This window comes from Macrosteles quadrilineatus, unplaced genomic scaffold (genome assembly GCF_028750875.1).
Source record: "Macrosteles quadrilineatus isolate MER2022 unplaced genomic scaffold, UCM_ALF_1.0 Scaffold_7__1_contigs__length_78375512, whole genome shotgun sequence".
NCBI classification, from domain to species: domain Eukaryota; kingdom Metazoa; phylum Arthropoda; class Insecta; order Hemiptera; family Cicadellidae; genus Macrosteles; species Macrosteles quadrilineatus.
This window is the reverse complement of record NW_026542600.1, coordinates 48,651,202-48,670,613: the sequence shown is the minus strand read 5'-3', so window position 1 is coordinate 48,670,613 and position 19,412 is coordinate 48,651,202. Positions and strand designations below refer to the sequence as shown.

General features: G+C 33.2%; 1 protein-coding gene across 1 annotated transcript in view; it reads left to right on the top strand.

The window, feature by feature from the left end:
• LOC128998518 (alkaline phosphatase-like) overlaps positions 1-19,412 on the top strand; it is a 67,071-nt gene that overhangs the window by 11,933 nt on the left and 35,726 nt on the right. The window contains exons 3-4 of the mRNA XM_054424689.1: positions 3,176-3,350; positions 15,082-15,260. Coding sequence (XP_054280664.1) covers positions 3,176-3,350; positions 15,082-15,260 — 354 coding nt within the window. The remainder of the gene's footprint in view (positions 1-3,175; positions 3,351-15,081; positions 15,261-19,412) is intronic.

The following is a 19,412-nucleotide window of genomic DNA, read 5'->3' as shown; positions in this document are numbered from 1 at the left end:
TGCAAATCCTTTTTATCCATACCAATACAGTAACAAATCACTTAGATTTTTATTCTATAGATCAGTTGAAAATCCTACACCGTTTCACTTTGAATTATCACTATAATACCTTAGTTCAAATTGCATGATCAAACTATTAGTAACTTAGGAAACTTTAATATAGATCGTTTTAAATATATGGTATTAAAGGTTTAAAGATAAAAAAAACAAATAAAATTCTATCGAAATGACACTTTAGACTTTATTAAATAAAAATGTTTTAACTTTTGACATTGCAACGAGACTAATTGCCTTAATGTGTTAATAGTGAAGATGGATAGTTTGGAGTGGTTTTTGTACTTAAATTGTTTATTTCACTTGAAGTAATCATAAGAAAAATTCTGTATTTATATTTAGCAGTTCTTAGCTTTGATTTCTTATTCATTGTTGAGTTTTTTCCACGCCAGTGCCCTTTCACAAGAGAAGTCATGAGATAATAAATGTTTTGTGGATGTGTCGGTATTGAACCCGACCCTCCCGCACCGAAGTCCGGGACGCTAACCACTAGACTAGCAGCACACCCCTTGAATTGATTTATTTTATTCGGGTAGTACATTAGTGTCACCTAATTGAGCGGAGTGAAGCGAAGCTCTTTGGGGCCAGCTTCAATGTAAACTTTCTAACACTATCACTCAATAACTGCTAACAATAAACTGCTTAACTGCTGTTTTAAGACTAAAACATTTCATTTGTTGATAATGGCTATAGCATTTAAAACTTACTCGAAGTTTTTAAATGTTAACATTGGCTTTATGGGTTGCCATGATGGTTACAAAATAACGACGTAAATGTAAACAAAACCAGGAATCATAGCATATGTTTACAATCAAGCCAATATACGACCTAAATACAGTACAAAGGATAAACATTCTGATCTACTTTACTTTCTGTGTCCGGCCTAAATACCAGAATAAATTACCTAAATACAATACAAAGGATAAACATTCTAATAATGCCCACTGATCAAATAATAAAGAAAATATTACATGCCATTTGGAAACTACCACTGATCGATTAGGTACAGTATTTTACACAGTGTATTTATGTAATTTAAATTAGGTTATAACAAATAATACCCATCTTATGTGAATGGGAATTAAGACAACTACATGAATCAGCAGTTTGAAAAAACTAGGTATTATAAAATCTATATTTTTATCTAAATAGGCTATTATGAAGATGCGGTCTTATTATTTACTTTAAGCAGTGCAAGTAAACTTCCTATCCTATTGTGAAATTAAATGTGGAAACGTTTGAGTGTGCCAATGTCGACTAAATATAACGACAATGTGTTTGATAGCAAAGATATAATATTGATCATAATATGTAAATGAGAGTTAAACAAACAATTTTAATGAGCTGTTTTGACTAATAAAGCATATCGTTGAATTAATGTTTATGTAAGTTGGCTATTAACTTACCAACAAAACACGCGGTCTACTATGGTTCTATACTTCCCAACCTATTGTAAAACTTAAAATATTTTTGATGATAGTATCGTGTTGGCAAGACACTTGATCGTCATGATGTATTGATCAGCATGTTGGCAACGACTTGGGTATACAATTGCCCAAGTAAGTGAGCGTAAAGTAGTTTTTGCGTTTTTGTTTACAAGAAAATATCCAATTCCCCATAAGAGTATCATGTTAAGGGACATTTCAGAATTCATTCTCAAAAACTTCCTAGTATTTGTAGAAAATGAAGAAGTCTTATAAACGCCCGAAACGCATGAACAACTACTTCTGGCAATATTTGTGACAGTTTAATATACACTTGCTTGAAAACAACGCTTTTACAATTTAAATGTACAAAATTTAAGAAAACAGATCTTATAAGGTATGGTAAAAACTATTTGTTCAATTCTCTCAAAGCAGGCAGGTCCTTAAAAAAAATCTCCGATCATATAGATCAATGCAGGATTATTTCGCTCTGCATTGCCAAAAATCTGGACAAGATTAAGAAAATGTCGATCAGTCGGGTTCAACTGGAGCTGTGGGGTCTCCAGATGACATTAGCAAGCAAACATAGAAAAAATACCGATACAAAGTATATGTATGTAATGTCCACATCTTTACCTATGAAACTTGTTATAGATGTTGATATTTCTGAGACAATCTGCTAAGTTAAACTGATAAAATAGTTGTATTATACCTATAAACGTTGTTTTAATTTATTGCGTTATTAAAAACCATGTAACGTGATCGCTCCGCTCAACTAGCTTTCACTGCTCTAAAAACAATGGGCGCGTTCTGGGAACATGTACCGGTGCACCGGTACAGATTAACCGGAGACTTATTCACCGGTACCGCCCCGGGGCAAGAGTCTTGGTATCCCAGAACGGTTATTCACCGGTTTACGGTACACATCGGATTATAATTTACACATTCACCTTTTATTTACTTTATAATATTTAAACCAAACAAATTTGTCCTCACAGAATAAATTATTTGAAAATTATTCACTTATTCGTAGTTTAACCCCCTCATAGAATAAATTATTCACTCATTACGCAACATAACCTATAAAACTGATGAACATTATTCGATGGACCCGCCATCTTGCCGTAGCTGCATGCTGTTGTCCAAGAAACTGACCAATCAGAGGCCGCCGGTGTATTATGCACCGTACAATTTCTCCGGTACATACATCTTGCACCGGTGGAGGAAAAAGAGGAAATAGCTGTCTGCTAGGTTAACTCATTGGTCTCCCAGAACGACACATTTTTTGCACCGGGGCAACACCGGTGCACCGGTGCATGTTCCCAGAACGCGCTCAATCCTAGTACATTATACATGAAACGATACTCCCTGGTGGTGGATTAACGTCCGCACTAGTGAGTACTACTACTATCCGCAGAACAATCCTGATAATTAGACCAATTCGTTAATACCAAGGTAAAATTTGGTTCGGATTCTTCTAAAAACTGTAGGTCCCTTAGTTGCCATTAGCTGTATGTGCTATTAATTAATATAAGGAATATGTCGGCCTTAGTCAGTAACAAGACTAAAAGATCTAGCCACTCATCCTACACTCATCCCCATTCATACTTGGCTTAAAGTACCTACATTGTATGGTCGCCATTTCATTGAAAAGTATTAAAAGTACACTTGCTATTTCAACCCTTGTATTTCTACAGACCTACAATTTGGACGCACAAATTGGGGAGTCGTCCGCTTGCGCTACGGCTTTGCTGTGCGGAGTCAAAACAAACTTCGAGACAGTGGGGTTGGATGCTCGGGGGAGATTTGAGGACTGCTACTCATCCCTCCACTCAAAGGTTGACAGTTTGGTCGTCTGGGCGCAACAAGAGGGTAAATCAGCTTACTGTCTTTATTAACTGTGTTTATGTCAAAGTTTGAACTGTTTAAATCCCCAAGTCACAGAAGTAATACAATCAATGTAACTTTCTTAAAAGAACGAAAGGAAATAAATGACCGGGCACTATTAAGTGAGATGATTCCATTTGAAAATATTTGTATTCACTAATTCACTACATATTCATAATTAAGAGACATTTGCAATTTTATTTACTCCTAATACCAAAGAAAAGACTTATACTTACTTATGCTTGTTAAAATGTATTTACTTATAAATGCCCGATGTTTCAGTCGTTGATAAGCTTCTTTCAAATAGTTTTTTACGTAATTCAAAAATGCTGTAATTGAAACCAAATCAATCAAGCAACTTATTTACTAAAAAAATTGCTGTGTGGTTATTGTGGTTGTACAGTGTTAAATGAATACCATAATGAACATTGTATAAAATTTTTTGCATTAATGAAAAATATAACATCCATGAAAGAAAAGGTAAACAAGAAAGTAAATATTTACAGAACGTATTTTCTTTATAAAACTCTAGGAAATAATTAACAGGTGGATAGGTACAGCCACACCTGCATGTATGTGATAAAGAAGGTGCACAAACCATACAAGATTTGTCTGCATTTTTTTGTATTAGCATAAATTCAACATCATTGATTGATTAAATTCTTTGTTGCACTTAGAATTAATTATACCATGCATAATTTAAACTATTAACAAACCACTGATGCTTAATTTTAATCTCAGAAAAAAACAATTATTTCGGTACTGTACCTAAGAATTGATTGTTGCGTCAATCATCTTTTCTGACCACGAAAATAAAATGTCTCATCCAATTTGAAATCCTGCCGCCGCTCACCACTGGGCTAAGTTGAGATGACAATACGAGCAGAGAGAATGAGATTTTAGTTTCCGTTCCGTGAGAAAAATTTCAGAATGTTTTTACAGTTTATTATTTAATTACTTATGTAGAGGACAGCATTAAGACTATTTATTTAGCTATGGTAACAAAAAATACCCCCGCCGCAGTAAACCTGCAGACTAAGCGAATTTCCATTTGCCTGATTGGATTTACAATAAAATGTCTCCTTAAAAATATTAAATTTATTCCCTATTTAAATAACATTAGTTTAACGAGTACTTAGGTTTGCTGCAACAGGGAGGGTAAAAGGTGTTTTTTTGTAAAATGTTAATAGTTTAGTATGAAATTAATGCATTTTCCAAATGTCATCAAAATATGATCATAAACAAGCAAACTACAACGGTTTACTTATTCTCTATAAAAATAACATGGGAATATTAAATTTAGTTTTTTTGAATTTTCTCCGTAACCATTAGGCGCATAATAACACTTCAATATACTAAATTATTTGTTTTTTTAAGCTCTACAAAATGATTTGGAAAGAAAATGCTAAATTTTAAGTTTTTAGGGTCAAAAATGGGAAAAACCAATTTTTGCCCCATAAAACCCCCCATAAACCCCTGTTCCCATAGTCCGATCATGCTGGTTCGCGAACTCGTTCGAATAAACGTAGGTTAACACGTTTGTACCAAATTTCATCAAAATCGGATGATTTTTGTTCGAGTTATCGCGCTAACGGACACATATATAAATATATATATATATATATATATATATGAATTTGAACGGATGGTGTTTTTGGTCTCTAGGGACCTCAAAACGAAAAAGTAAATCGGTCCCGGGTCCAAGTCTTACCATGAGTACTACGGTAATAGCTTATTCCCTATAGGGGAAATTTGCAACAAAATATAACAAGTCGATACTCTGAAAAATAAAATTGAGCCACTTAGGGACTTGAATTAAAACAAACTACGGATTGAGTGGACTACAGAAAAAAGATCGGTGGCAGTTTGTGCAGATAATGCTGATGTAGACTTTGACTATATCGGTCGAAAATGTGGAATTGAAGCCAAGAATGATATAGCACATATAGCCATGACACTAGAATTCTTGTAGTACCTTTTAATCAAATAAAATACAGCTTATGGTAGTAAATTATTTACATATAAACTAATAGTACCGGGGGAACGAGCCATGGCTCGGTATGTTTATTTCGATTAGTTTCAGTGGAATTTCAATTTATTGTGACGAACTTGGCAATCCACCACTATAATTTATTTTAATCTTACACATTTCTTACATTGTAAATAAATAACACAAATGTGCAAAAAACATAAGTATTTTTATATTAGTTGGTTAATACAGTAGCAATCAGCTACAATAGCATTAATGCAGCATAGTACAGCAAGGGGTGTGAATTATTTCTTAATACTAAATTAAATCTGTCTTTAAGTATAAGTAAAACCACAGCATGAGTATACTCTCTAAAATACTAACATATGACGGATTAGCTGAAGACAGATAAGTCCGATTCAAGCGTTTTCTTACTAAAAGATGATTATAATACAATTAACTTTAATAGGAAATCAACTGAATACAGCTGTCCAAATTTTGTAAACAATAATAGAGTGAATAAAATGTTTAAAATCTACCCTTAAATAAGAGTTAAACATTGAGTTGACGCCAGTGCACTCAAACGTCACCAATAAGAAACACTCACTCTATTTATTTTCTCCTATGTCGAGTAATCTTCAGTAAAATCTTTGCTCAATGTAGTTACAACTGACGTTTTTCCCATTTTACTGTATTTTGTAATTGCCTAGTATACTGTAGATGGCTTGTTATAAACACATGTTACAAGTATTTTGTTTACTTTTAGCGAATTTGAAGTAGCTATTACCGTAGGTGGCACGGTAAAACCTAGACCCGGGACCGATTTACTTTTTCATTTTGATGTCCCCAGAGGCCAAAAACACCGTTCGTTCAAATTTTTATATGTATATATATATATATATATATATATATATAGACTTATATATATATACGTCCGTGAACGCGATAACTTGAGTAATTTTTGTCCGATTTTGATGAAATTTGGTTTAAAGGTGTAAAGCGGGATAAACTTGAATGAGTTCGCGAACCAGCACGATCGGACCATGGGAACGGGGCTTTACGGGGGGTTTTATGGGGTAAAAATTGGTTTTTCTCACTTTTGACCCTCAAAACACAAAATTTCCCGATTTCTCTTTAGACCTTTTTAAAGAGCTTAAAAAAACAAATAATTTAGTATGTAAAAGTATTTTTGTTCGATTATTAGTAACGGAGAAAATTTAAAAAATTCTAAATTTAAAATTCCCATGTTATTCTTATGGAGAATATTGTCAAATGTTGTAGTTTGCTTGTTTATGGATACATTTTGATCAAACTTGGCAAATTTATTTATTTTGTACTAAGCTATCAATATTTTACTCAAAAACACACTTAATTAGTTTCCTTGTAGCAGCAAACCTAGGTACTCGTTAAACCTAATGTTATTAAAATATATTTAACTGAAAATCAATTCAGACAAATGGAAATTCGCTTAGTCGGCAGGTTTGCTGCGGCGGGGGTATTTTCTTGTTATTTTGTTCAACCAACATAGTTACTTAGGAACCCATAAGGCCAATGTTAAAATTTTAAATTTTCAAATGAGTTGTATAACGAAATAAGAATTTTCCTGAGGAAGTGGCTGTCACTAATCACGTTTATAGGGCTATTAGTCCCTAATTCCAAAATTTTTGTTAAAATCCTTCCGCTGGATTACGAGACATATATTTACAGACAGCTCGACTTAACTCGTTTGTGGTGTGTTTCTTGTTTTAAAATAAAACTAAATCTTTAGATGAAGAATTCCATTTAATGAAATACAAGTTAGTTTGTTTACAAAAACAATATAACAATAGTTAACAACCATATGACTTTATAGTCATATGTCATCTCCCTTCTTCACTTATAAGCCAAGTCTTTTGGGAGGATTTACTCTTCGTGGTGACTTTCTACTATCTACATCTTTAACTCCATTTCCAGCTTTACTTCCGTTCACTTTACTTTCTTCTGCCGGTTCTTCAACGGCACAAAAACGTTTCTTCAAAAACCAAGAGTTCCTTCGATAAATATTCCCATCTGGAGTTTCTATAAGGTATGATCTTGGCTCTGGACCTTTTCTTACGACTGTAGCTGGCTGCCAGTCTCTGTGTTCTTTTCTATACAGAACTTTTTCTCCTTCTTCAAATTCTAAGTTGTTCTTTTTTGTTCTGTAACTGTATTGTCTGGATTTTCCCCGAATATTTTGCAATTCATTGTGAACATTTTGAATTATTTTAGGTTGCAGAATTTTATCTGTGCTAGGGACCAGTGTCCTTGTTCTGCGCCCCATTAATCTTTGAGCTGGAGATCCAAGATTTTTCCGGGGTATATTTCTTTGATGAAGTAGAGCTAGGAATACATCCGTCTTTTCTTCTAAACATTTCTTAAGAATGAGTTTAGCCTTTTGAACATACCGTTCAGCTAATCCATTTGATCTTGCAAACAAAGGACTTGAAACCCTTTTATTGAATTGCCACTCTTTTTCAAAATTTTTGAACTCCAATGAATTGAACTGAGTACCTCCATCTGATAATAACGTCTCAGGAATTTCATGTACTGAAAACAACTTTTTGAGTTCAGTAATAACATTTTGAAGATGTTGTAGATTTTACCTCAACAATGTCATAAAAACCAGAGTAGGAATCCGCAACAACAAGATAATCTTTAGCGGATAGGTGACAAATGTCAGTTCCTATTTCCATCCACGGTCTAGTAGGTACTTCTTGCTGTAATAATTTCCCTCGTTATTATCTTTTTGGAGCTTTGAGCATATTTTGCAGTTCAAAACATAATTTTTGATTTCGTTTGTCATGTTAGGCCAGAACACGTATTCTCGAGCAAAATTTAGTGAGTCTTGTATTCCTCTGTGTCCTAGGTGGATCTGTTTTAGTGTAAGTGGACGAAGATGCATGGGAAGCAATATTTTTCCCCTTTAAAAATTATTTTTTCATGAACTGCTAGTTCATCCCGATAATTCCAATACTTGTGTAGCTCTTCTGGCAATTCAGATTTTTCTTCAGGCCAACCACTTAGAATGATGTGCTTAAGTTTGGAGAGTTCAGCTTCTTTTTCCGTGAGATGTTGAGCCTTCTTAAGTTTTTCTTTTGGCATGGATTTTACCAAGTCTACCAAGTCTACTGCAAAAGAAAGTTCTTCTTCAGGGGTAGCCTGATTTATGCAGTCTCTACTCAGTGTGTCCGCAATATATAATTCTGTCCCTTTCTTATAAACAATTCTTGGATTGTAGGGTATTATCTACATAACGATACGCCTAACTCTTGGAGGGGTGTCATGCAAGGGTTTTTTAAAGATCGATTCAAGAGGCTTATGGTCAGTTTCAACTACTAGACCTTGTGATTCCCATACATATTCGTGAAACTTCTTACATGCAACTGAAATTGCTAGAGACTCTTTCTCTAACTGGCTGTAACGTTGCTGTGTTTTAGTTAGAGATTTGGAAGAATATGCTACTGGCCGATTTTCCTGTAGGAGCACTGATGCAACAGAGTGTGAGCTTGCATCAACTGATAATGTAATGGGAAGTTTTGGGTCAAAGTAACGGAGCAAATGAGGTGACGCAAGAGCTTCATTTAGCTTTTTGTATGCTGTCTTTTGATCAAAATCCCAAACCCAGGCTATTCCTTTGTTCAGTAGTTTGCGCAAAGGCTCTGTCAACTTTGAAAAGTTATTAATGAATTTACCCAAGTAAGTTACCATGCCAAGATATCGCTGTAGCTCGGCTACATTTGAGGGCTGTTTTAGATTTTGTATAGCTTCAATCTTAGTAAGATCTGGAAGGAGGCCATTTCCAGAAACTATGTGTCCCAAGAATTTGATTTCTTGTGCTTTGAAAATACATTTGTCTTTGTTGAGCTTAAGACCTGCTATATTGAGAGCAGAGAAAACTTTGGAATGTCATATTCATAATTGTTCAAACACCCTATCCCATTGAATAGGTTTTCATCAAGATTGCTAGCGTGTAATTCATGTACCCTTTTAACAAATCCCAATGTCTGACATGAATCTCGACCTAAAATCGCTGGATAATTTCCATCAACTACAATAAAGTTGACTTTTTGTCGTTGTTTGTTAATTGTTTCTACAGCTGCAGTGCATTCACCGAGCACCGGTAGCTTGTTATTTGTGTATGAAATCAAATGTTTAATCTTAGAACCATTAATTTCTAAACTACTATTTAATGCAACAGTTTTACTTATTACATTACATTGTGCTCCTGTATCTAATTTGGTCTGAGTGTTGAATCGAATACTTCACCATGTTCATCGGAGTCCTCAGTTTTTAATGATTTCACTCGATTATTTGGTTTTGAGCGGCATACCGTAGAGAAGTGGCCAGGGATACCACAGTTAGAGCATTTCTTTTGGTAAGCAGGACAAGCTCGAGGGCCATGGCGATATCCGCAGCGACTGCAAGTGAAGGTGTTATCCTCTTGTTTTTTGCTTAGTGTTTTTTCTTCTTGCTTCTCATCTAAAGTTTCTTTTCCTTTAACTGCATAAACGTTGCAGCATTTCTTTTCAGACATTGTAGATAGCTGAAATTCTACTTCTTCAGAAGTCTTACAGATGTTTATTGTCTTTTCAAGCGTCAAATTTTCTTCATGAAATAGTTTTTGGCGAGTGTTGTCATGATTGATTCCGCAAACCAGCCTGTCTCGTAATAAGCTATCCTTCATTGTTCCATACGAGCATTTATTTGCTTGGTTAGACGCTTTAGTTAAAAAATCATTAAAAGTTTCTCCTTTACCCTGATTTAGATTGTTGAAGACAAAACGTTCATATATGACATTTGATTTCCTTTCAAAATACGAATCAAATTTTGCAATTATATCATCCAAGCTAGTAGATTTTTCATCAATATCAAAATACTCAAAAAGAGTTCAATTCCATCTTCTCCAAGTACTGTCATAAAAGTAGATATCTGTTTCTCTAATGTTCTCTTCTTTAAATTGACAGCAGTAGCATACCACTGAAATTGTTTCCGCCATAAATTCCACTTCTTTGTCATTTCACTACCGCTGGTAACTAACAGTGGCTTTGGTGGTTTTATGTTCATTGGCAAGTCTTGATTATTCATCTCATCATTATCATAATCAATGTTGTCTGTAACCTCTCTGAATGGAGAACATTGTCTTTCTTTATTCTTATTTATGGATCTTTGTTTCGGCACCATGTTTCTTGTTTTAAAATAAAACTAAATCTTTAGATAAAGAATTCCATTTAATGAACTACAAGTTAGTTTGTTTACTAGTAAGTTTGTTTACAAAAATAATATAATAATAGTTAACAACCATATGACTTTATAGTCATATATCATGGTGTATTAGATTAAAAAACGCAGAAAACACACTGGCTACACCTTTGCTATGCCTAGTTACTTACGTATTATACTGACCACACCGATAAATCGACTTTTAATTAATATTTTAATAAATAGTTTAGGCCTCAATTAAAAAATCTTCCTAGCCTTATTTTACCACCCTTTAGTTATGTTAGGTTATAATTATTAGGTGTGGTCGGTATAATAGGTAAGTACCTATGCCCATAATCAATCAAGACTCCTCCATGCAAAGCTTCAAAAATGCACGGGTCAATTTAAGAGACCATCCTTAGAAAAGTATTTTACGGATTTAAGCCTTAGTAGTTCAATTAAAAGGACATGAGGAGTAGTAGATCTCACGTCCCAACGGTTCTTGGCAAGGTGTTTCACAAACCTGAGATAGATATTTGATGCCTTGCTCGATCTACAAAGTAGCATATTAAGATCACATGTGCGTAGAATGCTGATGCAATATTGGCCATCCCTTCTCTACTAATACACTCACGAATTTTCTATTTGGCTTATTCCAACGAACATAATTTCATTAACGATAACGGTTTTCTATCAGAACGCGATTTTTGCACAGTATTCATTTTAATCGCGTACAGCTGTTTTGATGTCCCCAACGATCCTGGTTGTTGGTACTTTCATAATTTCTTAACGTTTTGTTACACATTTGACAGAATCAATTAATAAAATATTCCTTTATATTTCAAATAGTTTTAATTAAATTCTAAATGTGTTCAAGCGCGAATTTCATGAACAATTTGTTTACAGCACGGATATACTATGATATTGCATCACGTATACAATATAATATCACATCAGGGATGCGCTATATCACCAATCACATCCGTTAAAGCCATCCATACTTGAACATGAAAATATAAAGGTGTCGTTTCTTTGAAATAGCATGGTTCTCGTGAAGTATATAAATTGTACATAAGTAAACATTATAATAAGTATGATGTATAAAATAAGTATAAAAATATGCTCTTGAGATAATCTAAGAATAATAATTATATATTTAATTAATAATACTCATTCACTATACAATTAGAGACATGTCATTTTTTCAAATCATTCTGGCTGTCTAGTTAAACATTATGAGTAGAACAACAATGAAACGTATACATTTTTTGTTTTTTTTAAGCTAAATAAAATTGCAAAAAGTGCCTGTATTTAGAATGAATTTCATGTTTATCACTGAAGCTGTAATAACTTTAATCAATAAATTATGAGCGAGGTTTTAAGCGTTCTCGTGCTGTTTAGTGATTCCTTCTGTCACATTTACCAAGATCGAATTGAATAAATAACTATAATTTATGAAATAATACTTTGCAAACTATGGAAAAGGTAACGTAAGTCGCTCACTTAGCGTAATAGATTATATTAACATTTAATTTGCAGAAAACTACTTCAATTGTGGTGTTTTGAATGTCAAAGCTTCAGTGTACAATAATATTATGCTGAATATATAATTAAAATACGATGGCATGGCAGGGTAGTCCTTAGGGTATTATAACTAATAACTAATTTAACACAATTATTTTATTTTATTCTTGTAAATTGACATAATTACATACTAATTAGCTCTAATCTATTATTGATTACTAATGTTATTTTGAGTAATAATTTGCACACCCTTATTACGTCAACCTAATGTTTAATGTTATTCACTTAACATTAAATAGCTTAATGAATTTTGCGAACAATTAAATACCCAGTTTCAACGACAAAAAAGTATGTTACATCAAACTGAATCTGAACTCGTCGATATTCAGTTTCTGGTGTTGAGCTTTCCAATGCAATAAGTTTGAAGTTGAAAATCCTAATAAGATTTGGCCACCAGAGACAGTTTTATTTCTGTTGTTTTTACTATATTTCTACAGGGTGTTCAAAAAAGGTGGGGAAATATTTTAACTAGTGATTTATTGAGTCAAAATATAGAGCAAATCAAGAATAACATTTTTTTCCAAAATCGCTTCGTTAACCAGATATACGCCATTTTATTTTTTTACATAAACATTTTTATCTTTTAATATTTTTAACCGATTTTTATGAAACTTGGTATGTATGTGAAGGTAGAAGATACCCATGTTAGAAAAAAAGTTTATCTCGATTCAACCTAAAATTTCAAAATGGCGGCCATTTAAATTTTTCAACTTAAATTACTCGAAAATGGCTGGTTTTATGAGAAAATGTCAACAACACTTTTATTTGGCATTTTTATTCATTTATCAAACGATACCAAGTTCAAAAAGATCGAATGAGAAACAGCTGAAATATTATGACTTTTAGTTGTAAAATGGGGCAAACTTGACTAGCTTCTGCCTTATTCTACCCCATTTTACAACTTAAACTCGAAATATTTCAGCCATTAAGTTTTAGACTCTTTATCGTTGAATATCTACTTCACAACGTATGATGGTTTCATAGTTATAGAATACTCAGATAAATATAAATATAAAGTAATATAAATATTTTATTACTCACACTACTGTAGTTAGTTTAACATTTTTTATTTTTTTTAACATTTTGCTAGGAAAAGTAAATTTAGAGCGAGAATACTTTCTTTGGTATCAGATGTTATCGAAAATAGCATCTTTCAGTACGGAGTGGTAAAAATATATATCCAGCAAAGGCAGGTGGTCAAGTAAGAGGAAAAATACCATAGTATAAAAGTTGTAGCTTTAATCTGAGTTTAATGTCAGGAAGGTTCCCAGTTCCCACATATGCAAGCTATTTTAAATTGATTTACACATCATTACAAACTAATGTTGCATATAATTTTGAGATAGACTGCCATAAAACTTGACTTGTAATCTAGTTTAAACACAATCTAGACTGCACTCTGATCCTTCTGTGCCCTCGCATTGTACTTCTTACTGAACATTAGTTAGATTTGAAATGATTTCTTAGTGGTAAACAGGGTGATTAAATACTTTATAAGCATTAATTAAACCATTAATATTATTTATTATTTGATATTTTGTTCTAAATAGTTGTAAGCTGTTAATTAAAAGCTGATAAAATTATTTTCATATACAGATGTTGTTTCTTACCATTCGTATAAAGTATTTTATAAGCTTTGTTATAATTAAATTTAATGAGTATAAATTCTTTGAAAATCACTTTTTATCAAATAATATAAAGTGCTGATCCGCGTTCTCTGAGTATAATTTTCTTAAAAAATCGTGTGCTATGGCAACAATAATGGTTTGTTTCTACGGTAAAAGGTTTTCATGTACGAAATGGCTGTTACGAAACCGAGTTATGATTTATTTATATTACAATTCGTTAAATTTTGTTTATTATGTAGCCGATTAAATAACGTATGCTTTTTCGTTATAAATAACGTATGGTTTTTTTTATGAAAATTAAGTGTTAAATTTGTAATATCAACTAAAAATACAAGTTCTAAACAAACATTTTATATTTTATTTTTATTGCAGATGTCAGGCGCAGTGGTTTTTAAGAGTCCCGAGAGACTTGTAAACAGTTAAATGACCGTATCCTAAATCCCTTGACGGTTAAAAATTTATTATTGAAGCATGCGATTGTAGTTTTTTTAGCAAGTGATTTTCCCCATGTCTCGTTCAATTAATTTCAACCCACTGAACCCATTAGAAATATACGCGAAAATAACGTACTATAGCCTAAGTCGTATAAATTTTACAATTACTAGATAACTAACAGTTTTTTTGGGTTATTTTTACTTTGTAATATTTTCAGTTCATTTTTATTTTAATTAATATCTTTTTCAAAATCCTGATCCATGGAAACATTTCTTGCACGATCTGCATATTCGATAGCACAAAGCTGTGGTTTCCTCAGCTCAGATGAATACAAGGGCTTTAATGTAGCTCTATCTCTCGAATTATCTTAACATTTAAGTTGTGTATTAAACAACTAAAAAGGTACATGAAAAACTAATACTGATTTTAAGGGCTGTAGTGAACTTGAAAGATCGTGTGCCGATTCTATTTGCGGGTATTTTTCAACAGATATTGTGTTCAAAGGTAAAAACAATCCTAAAATAATTTACTTTAGAGTGGTAGGCAATCAATAAACATAAAGCACGTGCATTTATAATAAAAATATTGTTAACTATTTCAACCATATACCTAAATAAATATCTAAGGATTTTATTATTTAATTGTCGTAAATGGCTCTTAATATTAATATTGATCTTATGTGACTCAAAGTACTACTGAGGGTCATAATTTAAATTCTGTTAAATAAGGTAATAACAGTCTTGACTAAACAACTAAGTTGTTTGTAAGTGAAAGACTAAAAAGATTCATGATAAGTATTTATATTAGCATTGAATTGTTTCTGTCAGCAAAGCTCTGGTACGAGGTAGTATGGGTATTTATATTTCTTGACGTTGTCCAGGAAAGTCCACGGGTCTAGTGACCAATACCCGGGTGTCCCATGCGACACCGGCAGCCCTGTATGCTCACTCGGCCAGCAGATACTGGGAGGACGACAGCAAGATTCCTCCTAGGACAAGGAAAACTTGCAAGGACATCACCAGACAACTGATAGAGGACAAACCCGGAGTCAATATGAATGTGAGTAAAACTCCTAATAGTGAATACTGTATGAACAGTTTTGATGACTTTCAGTGAATTCCCCTATAGGGAACTTAATCTTTGTAAAGGATTAAGTGTTCCTCGTGCCATTCGTAGGTGGCACGGTAAGACCTAGGTCCGAGACCGATTTACTTTTTTTTCATTTTGATGTCCCTAGAGGTAAACGTGATAACTCGAGTAATTTTGGTCCAATTTCGATTGAATTTGGCTTAAAGGTGTAGGGCTGGATAAACTTAAATGACTTCGAAAACCAGCAAGATCAGGTAATGGGACTTGGGGTATTCTGGAGTTAAAAATGGTCGAAAATAGGATTTTCAAATGTTACCCTTAAAACTTTAAAATGCCCAATTTCATTGCAGACATCCTTTAGAGCTTGAAAAACATTTTTGTAAATTGAAGCGTTGATGTAAAATCAAACGGTGCAGAGAAAATTTCAAAAAAACTTTAATTTTTAGGGAAAAATTACAATTTTGCAATTTACTTATTATTGGATCAAGCTTGTTGCAAAATCTTTCAAGGTTGTTGTTGATCAGATTTGGCAAATGTATTTATTTCATCCTATACTGTTAACATTTTTAGGTAACACTCTTCACCTTCTCTGTGGCAGTAAACCTAGGTACTTATCAAATCTATTTAAATGGGGAATAAATGTGTCTTGTTTATGGAAATATCTTAGTAAAAATCGTACCAGACCAATTTAAATTCACTTAGTCTGCAGCTTTACGGTAGTGGGAGTATTTCTTTATGATAAAGGGTTAAAACGGATGGACCAGGTGGATAAATCAGACTGTATACACCAACATACCTCTTTTATTCCCCTAACTAAAGACATCTGTTAGAGGTGTCTAATTTCCGTTACGATGTTATATAATATTCCTACTCTTTGCTTCTTGTACATGGATGAGTGTGACACCACTCTGTTGGCATAGCCAGTCAGTAAAAGGGATTATTCTCATTGTAATTAAATCCATCACAAAAACAAAACCCTTGAAAGAGGAATATGTTACTTGGTTACAATAACGTCACAAAATGTGCTTGAGGATGCCACGATCAGTGCGACTTGTTATTCTTTCTTAAGGTCTTGGATATATTAAATTAAAATGTTTCTTGATGTGTAAGACACCACAGCTCCGGGATTTGGGCAAAACTGAATGAGTCATCAACTGTGAGAGTCAAACCCCTTTAAGGACAAGAAATTGAGCTAGAATTCATTTCCTACTACTGGAACGTCAGATATTAATAAATATAATTTTTTACTTTATAGTTTTCCTATATGCTGCTAATTTTTGACGTACTTCGTCAAGACACTGTCTTCTTCAGGCATCCACTATAGCTTCGTCATAAATAATAACATGAAACAGTCACTACATACCATTTAGACAAAAAACTGCCTTTGACAAATATGTATTGTCGTCACGGTGACTATATCTCACGTACACACGTACGTATTTTATAACAATCAAGATTATATTGTTGGTATATACACGATTAATTCAGGGCGACTATTGCAGGATGCAAGAGCGTTTATGTGGTGTAGTTTACACCCGTCACGTCATTGCTCTTTTTCAGGCGTATCACAGTGTCGAAGAATAGATTTCCTTAAGTGTTTACTTTGTCATTCATTACATTAACAGGTACACACTGTAATGCCTTATATATCTCATAAGACTTAAATGAACATTAAATAGTTTTTCTTGCACTTATGTAATACTTGCAAATTATTTAAAATTGAACTGTAACTGTCCACATTGCATGAGATGTTCCATACATTTCGACTATTGGGTGGTGGCTTTCTTGGGGAGACGCTCCTTAAAGTGGATTTTGAATGATCTTCCTGTTTGTCCTTTTTAGGATTTTGGAAGATTATTAAATTTAATTTGTAAATCCCACTGCTGTTTATCTTGTCACCATTACCTTCTGTCCTGGGGTTAATTAAAGTAATTTTAAGACAACGACTGCGGAAAAGGGAATACATAGCATAGCGTAAAGTACGATGGTTGAAAGAGCTCAAAATGTCGACTTTTGCCCTTTTTCATGATGACTTTAAGATATGAACATCATATTTATGTCCGTTATATATTCATGTGTATATTCAATCATCATATCCGTTGGTGCGATTAAAAAAAGGTTTGTAAACCTTTCCAACAAATACGTCAGAATAAATTATTTAGCACAATAAGATTAATACTTTCGTTGGTACCACCTCTAACTATAGATATTGTACAGTTAAGTAGAAATAACTTTGTGAAAATTGTTAAAACTTTGCAATAAAAACATCTTAGCTCAATTGCCACTAGGCTGCTTTAAAGTATGGTTTTCTTTCTAATAAACTAACTACACACATAGGGCCTAGGTTAAATATCAGTTAATATAATTTAGTTAGCACTATTAAAACAACTTAAAACCAGCTTAAAACAAATTATTGTTAGCTATTGCATCTTTTATGACCTCATCAGCTGTCGTAGTTTGGAAAACTGAAAGAAGAAATGAAACTTTTAAGAGTAGCAAACTCTACGAGAGGGTAATTCAAATATGTCCTCCGTGAGTTTTTACACTGAGTCGCTTATCAGCTAAGAACACACACTGTTACTTGCAATTATGATATGACTTTCTCTTTATTTCTTACATACCACGCAAACTTATTATCTTTGGTGCCCTATCCTGTTGCCGATATCAAAATTTAATTTTCGTAATATATTCTAAACTCCTAAACAACAATTTAATGCTACATTTCCCTCATTGTATCAATAAACAATTTTGATCTGAGATGAGCAAAAAAGCTACAGTTGGTACATAGAAATTGTATGTCTACTTTGGTATCAATAGTACCCAACTAAAAGTGAGAATAAAGTTTAAAAAAAATCTTAAACGGTTGTTACAATTTCACAGTTATAGTATTCATTACATGCAGTTTAACAGACAAATAGGGAGGTTTTTAAATCCCTAATCAATTTCATTCATACTCTTTAATTACTTCAAAAGTAATTATAATGAGTTAACGTGGACGAAATGTCATGTTTAAATTAGGCGGATATTAAAATTGCGCCAACTGACCTGAGTCAGGTAGTCGGGTATTCCTAAATTGCGCAAACTACTACAGGGAGCCACCCGATACGTTCATTAACTGCATCAAGTGGCAGCCCTCTTTGACTGTATAATTGAGTAGGTTAGGTTTGGTTTGGTTTGGATAGGTTAGCCATTTTTTACTAAGTTAGCTAAGGTTAGGTTAGGTTACGATAGGTTAGTACGACAGGTAAACATTCTTTCTACCAGGAACTCAACCTTACATTGGTCTTGGCGCAACTAAGGAGCATTTTTTGGGACCCTTTGAGGGCTTTGCGCAATTAAGGAACTCTTTGTCGCAATTAATACGCGACCTTTAAATTTGTTCCTCCCTTTGCTATGTGATCAAATAGTAACCACAGGTTAACAGCTTTAATGCAATAAATAATCGTAATATTGTGATCACAATAATTCAAATGATAGTAAGAATACAATTTCAAACTATCGTGAGAAATATTTATTTGTGTATACCACACATTTGCTCATTCCAATTTATAAATGGTTCCATGTGATCAAACAGTCAACGTAATTGAGGAAATTTTCCATAATGATAAGGCAAAAGGGAAGTTGTTTTACAAGACGAAATAAATCTCTATAAGTGCTCCATTACGGTTCGCCAGCCATCAAATTGATATTTGATTTCTGGTCTTGCATGCAGAAACACTGCTCCGATTTGTACAGCAGTTCTCAATCTTAACCATTCCGAGTTTTTATTGAGTTTTGATTTTGGACCCGAGTAATTAGACACCGAGTTGAGAAACGCTCCTTGGTTGCTATTCCAATTAAATTCGAAAACAACAAAGGATTTTGTCCTTGACGATATTGTTGTGTTTTCCTTGTCGACCAAATTAGAGATATTTTCAGTTGTCAAGCTAGGGAAGGATTTAGTTTAAGATATTAATGGAAGTTTTATTTTTAAGGCATTTACGAATCTGTTTGAGTAAATAGATAAAACCATTTTAATTAGTAACTCAATATTATCTGTTCAATATTTAATGTTGAGTCAGTTTTATACGTCACAAAAATTATAATAATAGTTTTCATCAAGTCACAAATTAGGTCACCTTT